Below are 11,277 nucleotides of genomic sequence, written 5' to 3' on the forward strand. Positions count from 1 at the left end.
CAAGGGGGGCCGGGTGACGTCATCAGCCCGCCGGGCCAGGGGACGTCACCGTGGCGGGAGCCTCACACCTGCCGCCCCGCCCCGACCCTTCTGGCTCTCTTCGTCCATATCTAATATGATTTATTGTGTGTGTGTGTGTGTGTTGACCTGTTTTTCATTGGACATAGATAGAGTGATGGTCACCCAGCCAGCCTTTCCCCTACGGAGCGAGCTCAGAGGTCGTAGTGACCGATCTTTGGGTAGGACTGAAACCACAACTTAGTTACACCCTGTACCTATTTACTGCTATGAACACACCCTACACATTACGAGCCGCGCCCATTTGCCTCGCCGCTTGTGTGTGTGTGTTCCAATGTGTTTCGTTGTATAGTGTGTGTGTGTGTGTGTGTGTTCCAAGGTGGTGGTGAGGCAGGCATTGGCTCCACCACCCATGGCTGCAGTCCAAAACCCCATAAATTCTGTAAAAGCCTATTATTCCAACCCTTCAAAACCCACAATATTTTATCCAACACCGTAAATAAAATAAAAAGATAAATAGGTGAAAAATGACATCTCTTCAAAACCTTTTCTATTTTTCTCCCCAGGGGCCCAGGGCATCAACACCTACGCTGTCCACCCAGGAACGCCGTGCCCAGTGGCTTATCGCGACACTGGTGGCCGTACAGACTGCTCTTCACCCTGGTGCAGCCATTCACCAAGACGCTGGTTGGTAGCGGTGGTGCTTGTTAGTAGTGTAGTATGTTGTTTTTTGTTAGTAGTAGTAGGTAGTGTTGTAGTAGTAGTGTGTTGATTATTTCTTCCTTCCCAGTAGTAGTAGTTGGGAGTGGTAAGTAGCTTTGGGGTGGTAAAGTAGGGTAGTAGTAGTAGGTGGTGAATGTAGTATGGTAGTGGTTAGTAGTAGTAGTTAGTTTCTTTTCCTCCTATTGGTAGTATGTAGTAGTAGTAGTGGTAGTGGTAGTAGTAGTAGTAGTAGTAGTAGTAGTAGTAGTAGTGTTGGAGGAGCAGCAGGAGGAGAAAGAGAAGTTTTGAAGGAGGAGGAGGAGGAGGAGGAGGAAGAAGAGGTGAGATAATAACATAATAATAAAATAATAATAATAATAATAAACCAAACCAAACAATGAAACCTAACCTAAACTTCTCTCTCTCTCTCTCTCTTCCTCTCTCTCTCTCCTCTCTCTCTCTCTCTCTCTCTCTCTCTCTCTCTCTCTCTCTCTCTCTCTCACCACACAGCAACAGGCATGTGCGAGCAGTGTGTTCTGTGCAGCGAGCAATGACCTGGCGCGTTACGGTGGGGTGTACGTCAACAACTGTGTCCCCTGCATGCCCTCCGCCCCCTCCATGGACACAATCCTCGGCCTCAGACTGTGGGTCACCTCACTGAAGATGATTGAGGGAGTGTTGGGTCAGCGCGCCTTCAGTGTGTGTCTTGGGGGGGAGGTTAGGTTAGGTTAGGTTAAGTATTGTCAGGTTAGCTTGGGTTAGGTTAGGTGAGGTTAGGTCTTGAATCAGTTTGCCTGTGAGGGGGGGTGGGGAGCTGGCCTTATTTATTTCTAGTAGTCTCTTGTGTTATTATTATTTCTGTTTGATGTGTTCTGTCACGGCAAATGTGTGTTTACAAGGCTGTTTTTGTTGCCAGTACTGTAGAAATAGTGTTAGTCTGTTGCTAGAACCTTAAAAGCACCCTTCAAAACCTTTATAACTTCAATTAGAGCCTTTTAAAGAGTGTGTCTCATATTAATGATGCAGAAATGGTGTTAATCTGTCACTAGAACCCTTCAAAGCCTTTATAACTTCAATTAGAGGCTTTCAAAGAGTGTAAATCATATTAATCTGTCACTAGAACCTTAAAAAACCCTTAAAAATCTTTGTCATTTCAACTAGTTCCTTTTAAAGAGTGTTTCTCATATTAATGATGCAGAAATAGTGTTAATCTGTCACTAGAACCTTGATAACACCCTTAAAAACCTTTATAACTTCAATTGGAGCCTTTGAAAGAGTGTTTCCATGTTAATCTGTCAGTAGAACCTTAAAACTCTCTGTCACTTCAACTAGAGTCTTTCTAAATGTGAATAATGTAAGTATCATGTTAATCTGTCACTGTAACTTTAAAAACACCTTTAAAATCCTGTGTCACTTCGATTAGAGCCTTTTAAAGACTTTCTTATGTATGTATCATGTTAATTTGTCACTAGATCCTTAAAAACACCCTTAAAAATCTGTGTCACTTCAACTACATCCTTTCAAAGAGTGTTTTCAATGCTAATATTGCTTAAATGGTGTTAATCTGTCACTAGAACCTTAAAAAAACACCCTTAAAACTGTCACTTCAAGTAGAGCCTTTTAAAGAGTGTTTCTCATATTAATACTGCAGAAATGGTGTTAATATGTCACTAGAACCACAAAAACATCCTTAAAACCCTTTCACTTCAACTGGAGCCTTTTGAAGAGTGTTTTTACTGATAATAATATGTAAATCATGTAAGTCTGTCAGTACAATCGTGAACCAACATGTGTGGAGATTTTATTTTATTTTATTTTTTATTTTATTGTCGTTTTAAAGTTAATAAAACTATTTATTTTGTGTATATTCACTCAGTCAGTCATTCACTCCATATTAAGTAATTTTCAATGTCAGCGTGAATTTAAACCTTATAGCCAAAGAAAATAAAGATGATAATACAATACAGTGTTGTTTAAGTCCTCCTACTTAAGCTAACTGTGCGTTCCAAGATGGTGGTCTGAGGCTTCACCAGCAGCCATCTTCATACACCAATAATTTTTTAAAGATATTATGCAGTTTTCTTGCGTCTTGTTGTGATATAATGTCTTGAAAAAAATGTAAAATATTAATCTGAGGTAGATACAATGAAGAGTTGCAGATTAACACGGTTTGAATGCATAAATAAATGAGCTTTTCAAGATGGCCGCCCGGCACCTTTTATGGGAGCCATCTTTGAATGCCAGCTTAAATGTTAATTGATTTATAACAAAGAATCCTTATTCATGGAGGATTGATTAAGACGGAAATATTTACAACTTAATTTTCATATTCTATTAATTACGTTTTGAAGTAGGAATAGCTGGGAAATACTGCTTTTTAGGATATTCAAGGGACACGGAGTATATCACAAATTTAATATAAAAAATAAATGAACCTGTTTGAAAGGTTATATAGAGAGTTAAATATTGAATCTCATTATTTATTATATGTAAAGTGTTTTGTCTATTCACAGCGCCTTAGTATTATTGTGTGATAGATATTGCATCCCTATGTGTTGCTTAGCGGTGAATCATCCCTGCTCCAGAAACAAGGAATCCATATTTTAAAGAATTGCACTAAGATATGATACTTGTGTTTATAAATTGGTATATTTTTTAATAATTTTCTACAGTCATATATGCTTATTATGACCGTCTTAAAGATATTTGAGTCGTTAGCTGTAAATCGTAAAATGAACAAAAAAACTACAAATCCATATTTTCTAAATGGTACATGGTGATATAAACATCAATTTTCGGTTATAATAATTTCAGAAGTCATTTTCTTTAGTCCTAGTGCTTTAAAATACCGTCTAGAGACATTTGTGTTGGTAGCGGTATGCCACAAAATGAAGGAAAAAACGTAAACTCAAATTTCCACTCACTCTTATAAAAAACTAAACACCAAAATCAACTTTAAATAATTTAATAACACATTTTATATAACAAAAAACTCACAAAAACAGTAAAATAGAAAATAAACCAAAACTCACCAAATGAACTAAAACACAAAAAAACTCAACTTAAAAACCTCAAAATGGAAAACAAACCCCGATCATTCACTTAGAATAAACCCATTAGACACACAAACCTCCAAAAAACCCTTAAAGTGGAAGTTTGGGGGAGAGGATAAAGAGAGAGAGAGACAGCGCGCGCCGGGACACAGAGAGGCAGGCGGGGTGAGGGAGATACACACACACACACAGAAACAAACACGCACGCAGCTTGAGTATTTGCGTGTGTTGAGTGTGTTGCGTGTGTTGCGTGCAGGATTGGGCAGTCATGGGGGCGTATTTGTCCAAGCCAGTCATTGAGAAACATAGTAGTGATGATAAGAGACATGGTGTGTGTTATGGCGCTTCCTCCATGCAGGGCTGGCGTGTGTCCCAAGAGGTGAGTGTGTGCCTGTGTGTGCGTGTGCGTGTGAGTGTGTGTGTTTAGGTTAGGTTCATGTATTTTTCTCTCAGTCTTTTTGTGTGTGTGCGCGCGTGTGTGTGTTTTTTTTTTTTTGTGTGTTTTTTGTTTGTTTAGGGTTGTGTGTGTGTGTGTGTGTGTTATTTTCCTATAGTTTCTATTTTTGTGTATATTTATTTGATTTGTGTTTGTTTGGTGTGTGTGAGTGAGTGAGAGTGAGAGTGAGAGGTCGGGAGAGCAAGAGAGAAAGAGAGAGAGAGAGTGAGAGTGGGAGTCCATTTTGTCATATTCTGCCCGTGTTGTGTTTATTTCTCTTTGTGGTGCTGAGTAGTGGTAGGTGAGGTTAGGAGGGGGTTCTACGATACTTAGGTTACTTTAGGGGGGGGGGGTTCTAGACCAGTCTTCACTATTTCAACCCCTTCAGTACTGGGACACATTTTTACCCTGAGATTTGTGTACCATTAGACCATTTTCTTGACATTAGGAAGGGTGTATGGAGGGCAGAAGATTAATGGCCACAGTCTTCACTATTTTAATCCCCCACATGAGTTTGTGAAGCCACAAGGAATAGGGAAACGTGTCATGCTACTGAAGGGGTTAATGACTGGGTGTGGGAATAGCTTGTTACCTGAGAGCATGCCAGAGGAATTTCACCTTTGAGCTGGACAGTTTGGCAAAGATTTAGTGAACACTCCTGAAAATGTTGGTCAGCTCTCACACCTCTGAACTGTTTTGCGACCGTGTGTGTGTGTGTGATTCACTGTTTGATCTGCTGCAGTCTCTGATGAGACAGCCAGACGTCACCCTACGGAGCGAGCTCAGAACTCATTATTTCCGATCTTGGGATAGGTCTGAGACCAGGCAAACACCACACACCGGGACAACAAGGTCACAACTCCTCGATTTACATCCCGTACCTACTCACTGCTAGGTGAACAGGGGATACACGTGAAAGGAGACACACCCAAATATCTCCACCCGGCCGGGGAATTGAACCCCGGTCCTCTGGCTTGTGTAGCCAGCGCTCTAACCACTGAGCTACCGGTGTGTGTGTGTGTGTGTGTGTGTGTGTGTGTGTGTGTGTGTGTGTTATTCACCACGGTCGTCTGCTGATCACCCAGCCAGTCTTTCCCCTATGGAAAGAGCTCAGAGCTTATAGTGACTGATCATCAGGCAGGACTGAGACCACAACACACTCCACACACCGGGACAGCGAGGCCACAACCCCTCCAGTTACACCCCTGCACTATTTACTGTTAGGTGAACACACCCCACACATTAAGAGGCTTGCCCATTTGCCTCGCGGGACTCGAACCCGCCCTCTTGATTGTGAGTCGAGCCTGCTAACCACTACACCACGGTGTGTGTGTGTGTGTGTGTGTGTGTGTGTGTGTGTGTGTGTGTGTGTGTGTGTGTGTAACCCAATCTAATCTAACCTAACCTAACCTAACAAAAAATAAATAAATAAATAAATAAAATAGAGCAAAATAGAAAATAAAAAATGAAAAAAATAAGACCGAATGCTCTCAAAAACATCCTAAACCAATTTAAACCTAACCTAACCTAATCTAGCCTAACCTAACCTAACCTAATCTAGCCTAACCTAACCTAACCAATTTTCTCACCCCTTAGGACGCTCACAACGCCATATTGGACTTTGACACAGACACACACCTCTTCGCTGTGTACGACGGGCATGGAGGTCACGAGGTCAGCGCATACACTGCCTTGGAGTTGCCGGAGGTCATCAAGAACACTGACACTTACAAGGAAGGCCAGATTTCGAAGGCACTCACCGATTCCTTCCTGCAGTTTGACGCCACACTGGTGCAGCAGGAGGTGGTGCGTGCTCACCCAGATAGCCAGCAGCAAGGAGGAGGCTGTCGGTCGTGGCTGTGGGTGTGGGTGTTTGGAGGGTGTTTTTAGGTGTTTTGGGTGTGTGGATATTTTAGGGTGTTTATGGGGTGTTTTAGTTTGTTTGGGGTGTTTGAAGGTGTTTTGGGGTGTTAGGGTGTGTGGGTGTTTTTGTGTTTTAGGGTATTTTGGATGTGTGTGTTTTTGGGGTGTTTTTGAGGTGTTTGGAGGTGTTTTGGTGTATTTGAGGTGTTGGTGTGTGGGTATTTTGTGTTTTGTGTTTTGGTGGTGTTTGTGTTGTTCTTTGGTATGGTGTTTGAGGTGTTTTGGATGTGACGTGTGTGTTTTGGTGTGTTTTGCATGTGTTGTGTGTTTTTAGGTGTTTAGGGATTTTTGGGGTCCCTTAGGGAATATTTTGGGTATTTAGGAGTGTGGGTGTTTATGGATGTTTGATGCCACGCTGGTCCAGCAGGAGGTGGTTTGTGTGTTCACCCAGATAGCCAGCAGCAAGAAGGAGGCTGTCGGGGTGGGCGCGGGTGTTTGGGGTGTTTGAGTTATATTTTGTGTGGTGTTTGAGTGTTTGTTTTTGTGTTTATGGTGTGTTTGCTCTGTTAGGTGCCTTTGGTCTTGTGTTTTGGGGTGTTTTGTGGGTTTTTGTGGTCGTTTGGTTTATGTGTGGGGTGTTTTGAGATGTTTTGGTGTGGTTTGGTGTTTTGGGGTGGGTGGTTTGGGTGGGATTATGTGGTGTTTTGGGATGTTTTTGTATTTATTTCATTTTAATTTTTGTGTTTTTTCTCTCTCTCTCTCTCTCTCTCTCTCTCTCTCTCTCTCTCTCTCTCTCTCTCTCTCTCTCTCTCTCTCTCTCTCTCTCTCTCTCTCTCTCATTTATTTCTCTTATTTCTCTCTCTCTCTCTCTCTCTCTCTCTCTCTCTCTCTCTCTCTCTCTCTCTCTCTCTCTCTCTCTCTCCTTATTTATCTCTCATCTCCCTCTCTCGGTGGCAGAATCAGATGACAGCGAGGAAGATGTGGATGACCTGTACCGCGAGGCCACCATGCCGCTTGCTGAGGTCATTGCCAAGTATGCAGACAACCCTCAGGTCAACAGATGCAAGGACAAAAAGGTCAGGTCAAGTCAGGTTAGACTGGGTTGGGTTAAAGTTAAGTTAGATTAGGCTGGGTTGGGTTAAGTTAGGTTAGGTTAGGTTGGGTTGGGTTAGGTTAGGTTAGGTTAGGCTGAATTTGGAGTTAGGTTAGGTTTGGTTAAGTTCCTCTCCCTCTTCCCCCTTTACCCTTCCTACACACCACTAATGCTCTCTCTCTCTCTCTCTCCAGCTGGCGGCCTCCCTTCCTGAAAGCTAAGAGTGGGGAGAGCAGCAGCATTAGCAAGGAGGAGAATTCAGCCCAGGAAGAGGAGGAGGAAGAGGAGGAGGAGGAGGAGGAGGAGGAGGAGGAGAAGAAGAAGAAGAAGAAGGAGGAGAAGAAGATCGTGCCTCCTCTTCCTCCTCTCTTCCCTCCGCCTCATTAAACGGAACAGAGGAAGAGGTGAAGAAGGAAGAAGAAGAGGAGAAAGAAGAGGAAATGAAGACCGAGGAGGAAGATGCCAAGAAAACTGAGATGAACGGGACAAACGCAGACAAACCACTCACAAACGGCCGGAAGATAGAAAACGGAGACCAGGAAATCAAAACGGAGGAGGACGAAGACTGAAAACGCCAGAAAACACCACCAAACACCAGCAATCACCACCAAACGCCACCAAAACAGATAATCTAGAGACGCACTTATAAACGGTGAGACTGACGGTGGAGAGAAGGAGAAGGAGGCTAGTGGGGGAAGAACGACCCCTCAGATAGGCCTAGGAAGGGGAAAATGAAGGGGGGGGGAGGGAAAGGAAAGGGGCTACTCAAGAATTCAGAAGTAGTGGCCATGAGAGAGAGGAGAGTGAAAGAGAAGAGGAGAGAAGCTGCAATCAAAGCTGCGGAAATTTACAGGAAGATCCAGGAAGGAGGGGAGGAGGAAGAGGAGGAGGAGGAGGATGAGGAAGATGAAGATGAGACTTTTGAGGATACTGGGTAAGTGTTCATGTGTTTGTGTGTGTGTGTGTGTCTTTGTCGAGTCCATTAGAGGGTTTTGATGTGGCCCCTAGTGACCTGTGTAAATATCTAGTCTTACCCACCCCTAGTGACCTATTTAAGTGTTCTTTTTTGTCTAACTTTTCCTGCAATTTGTGACTTTCTGGTGGTACAATCTCGTCCTCCTGTGTGTGTGTGTGTGTGTGTGTGTCCGTCCATCCTCTGTCAGTGTTACCAGGTGTTGTCTGTCTATCTGTGTGTGTGTGTGTCCCATCCTCTGTCAGTGTTACCAGGTGTTGTCTGTCTATCTGTGTGTGTGTGTGTGTGTCCGTCCATCCTCTGTTAGTGTTACCAGGTGTTGTCTGTCTATCTGTGTGTGTGTGTGTGTGTGTCCGTCCATCCTCTGTCAGTGTCTACCTGTGTGTGTGTGTCTGTCTATCTATGTGTGTGTGTGTGTGTGTGTGTTAGTACATGCGTTTGTGTGTTTACAGTGACATAGAAGACGCTGATGCAGAAGAGAGCGAAGATGACGAAGAGGAAGAGGAAGAAGAGGAGGAGGAGGAGGAGGAAGATGATGACGATGATGATGAGGAGGAGGAGGATGGGGTGGAGGCAGAGGAAGACGAGGATGACCCAGACACTCAGTTTGCCCTCAACATGAAGGAGGAGGTGAGAGAGAGAGAGAGAGAGAGAGATTACCTTATGTAGCAAAAAAAGAGAGAAAGAGAGTGAGTTTGTGAAGGATAGAGAGAGAGAGAGAGAGAGAGAGAGAGAGAGAGTGAGTTTATGGTATTATGTAAATAAGAGAAAAGAGAATTTGGATGTTAGAGAGAGAGAGAAATTGAGAGAGTTTATGATATTATCTAAGAGAGAGAGAGAGAGAGAGGATTACTAGCAAGAAACAGGTGACTTCACAAACTCTTTCTTCATCCTTCACAAATACTCTCTCTCTCTCTCTCTCTCTCTCTCTCTCTTTAGTCTGTTCCATGTCTCTCTGGAGCAAAGCGGGGCAGGATGTGACAACCTTTCTCTGTTCCCTCAATGAAATCTGGTTGCACTATAACACTATTTAACTCAAAAACACTTCATTTCACATCAAAACACCCCCTAAAACACTATTTCACCTCAAAACACCCCAAAAAACACTTCATTTCACTCAAAAAACACCCAGGAACACTCCTTATCATCCAAAAACACCCCAATACATCCAAGAAATGCTTAGTTTCACCCTTAAATGTCCAAAAACACAATTTCACCCCATAACACCCTAAAAACACTTCATTTCACCCCAAAACACCCAAAAATTATTTCACCCAAAACACCCAAAACACTTCATTTCACCCCAAAACACCCAAAACACTTTATTTCACCCAATTTTCACAAAACACCTAAAACACTTATTTCACCCAAAACACCCTAAAACACTTCATTTCACCCAAAACAAAAACATTTCACCCTAAAACACTTCATTTCACACACCCAAAATTTATTTCACCCCAAAAAACACTTCATTTCCCCAAACAACCAAAACACTTCATTTCACCCCAAAACAACCTAAAACACTTCATTTCACCCCCCAAAACACCATTTCACAAAACCCAAAACACTTCATTTCACCCAAACACCCAAAACACTTATTTCACCCCAAAACACCCAAAACACTTCATTTCACCCAAAACACCCTTAAAACACTTCATTTCACCCAAACACCCTAAAACACTTCATTTCACCCTAAAACACCCAAAACACTTCATTTCACCCCAAAACAACCAAAAACACTATTTCACCCCAAAACACCCAAAACACTTATTTCACCCAAACACCCTTGAAACACTTTTTCAAAACACCCTAAAACACTTCATTTCACCTAAAACACCCAAAACCACTTTTTCACCCACACCAAAACACTTCATTTCACCCAAAACACCCAAAACTTTTCACCTTGAAACACCCAAAACACTTATTTCACCCAAAACACCTAAAACACTTTTTTCATCCCAAAACACCCAAAAATTCATTTCCTCAAAACACCCTTTAAAACACTTCACTTCACCCTAAAACAATTTCACCTAAAACACCCTAAAACACTTCATTTCCCAAAACACCCTTTTTCATTTCACCCTAAAACACCCAAAACACTTCATTTCACCCCAAAACACCCTAAAACACTTCATTTCAAAACACCCTTAAAACACTTTATTTCACCCCAAAACACCCCTAACGTGATTTTTCTCGCCAGCCTGGGTTCGACAGCGGTGTACAGCCTGTGTGGCGTGGTACGCGGGTGTGAGCTGTATGTGGCTAATGTGGGTGACTCTGTGTGTGGTGTGTCACGATGGTGTGGCTCTTGACATGTCCCTGGACCACAAGCCAGAGGCGACCCGGAGGCCACCAGGATCAGAAACGCAGGTGGCAGGGTGACAGCTGACGGCAGGGTGAACGGGGGTCTTAACTTGTCAAGGGCCATTGGTAAGTGTGTTTAGGGTGACTTGTGGTGTTTTTAATGTGTTTTGAGGTGGTTTAAGGATTTTAGAATATTTAAATTTTGTGGTAGTTAAGTGTTTTAGGGTGTTTTAGTGTGTTTCGAGATGGTTTAAGGGATTTTAGAATATTTAAAGGTGTTTTGTGGTAGTTAGTGTTTTGTGGTGTTTTATGTGTTTTGAGGTAAGGGTGTTTAAGGTATTTAATGGTGTTTGGGTATATGGGTGTTTGAGGTGTAGGTGGTTTAGGTTAAGGGTTTTAGGTGTTGACATGTTTAGGGTATTTTAGGGTGTTTTGGGATATTGTGTTTGAGGTGGTTTAAGGAGTTATGAGGGCTTTGGTTCTTGTAAGGGTGGTGTTTTAGGATGTTTTGTTTTGAGGAGTTTTTGGTGTTTTGAGGTTTTATAGAGGTTTTGGGTTTTAAAGGTGTTTTGATGTTTAAGGGTTTTTAGGGTGTTTGGGTGTTTAAGTACAAATGTTTCGGGTAAAGGATTTCTTGTGGAGATTGGTGAGTGGTTTAGGGTGTTGGGTGTTTTTAGGGTGGTTGTGTTAGGGTGTTTTAGAGAGTTTTAGGGTAGTAGCATTGTGTTCGGGTGTTTTCGTGCTTTGGGTGTTTTGCTTGTTCAGAGTCATTTTGGATGTTTTAGGGTGATTTGAGTGTTTTAAAGTGTTTTGGTGTTTTGGTGTTTTGCAATGT

At 42.5% G+C, this 11,277-nt stretch overlaps 1 protein-coding gene and 1 long non-coding RNA gene across 2 annotated transcripts; both read left to right on the forward strand.

Annotated features, from left to right (window-relative positions):
• Positions 1 to 619: 619 nt before the first annotated feature.
• Positions 620 to 2,684, forward strand: LOC123509100. Its single transcript, XR_006676123.1, has 2 exons — positions 620 to 705; positions 1,231 to 2,684. It is a non-coding gene; the product is annotated as an uncharacterized LOC123509100 (long non-coding RNA).
• A 1,255-nt stretch (positions 2,685 to 3,939) lies between these two features.
• On the forward strand, positions 3,940 to 7,386 carry LOC123509233 (probable protein phosphatase CG10417). Its single transcript, XM_045263431.1, is given in 5 exon segments — positions 3,940 to 4,152; positions 5,806 to 6,017; positions 6,019 to 6,059; positions 7,030 to 7,148; positions 7,360 to 7,386. Coding segments are annotated over 5 exon segments (510 nt in total). The 5' UTR covers positions 3,940 to 4,041.
• The last annotated feature ends 3,891 nt before the right edge of the window (positions 7,387 to 11,277 follow it).

Source organism: Portunus trituberculatus, chromosome 26 (genome assembly GCF_017591435.1).
Source record: "Portunus trituberculatus isolate SZX2019 chromosome 26, ASM1759143v1, whole genome shotgun sequence".
Classification (NCBI taxonomy): Eukaryota; Metazoa; Arthropoda; class Malacostraca; order Decapoda; family Portunidae; genus Portunus; species Portunus trituberculatus.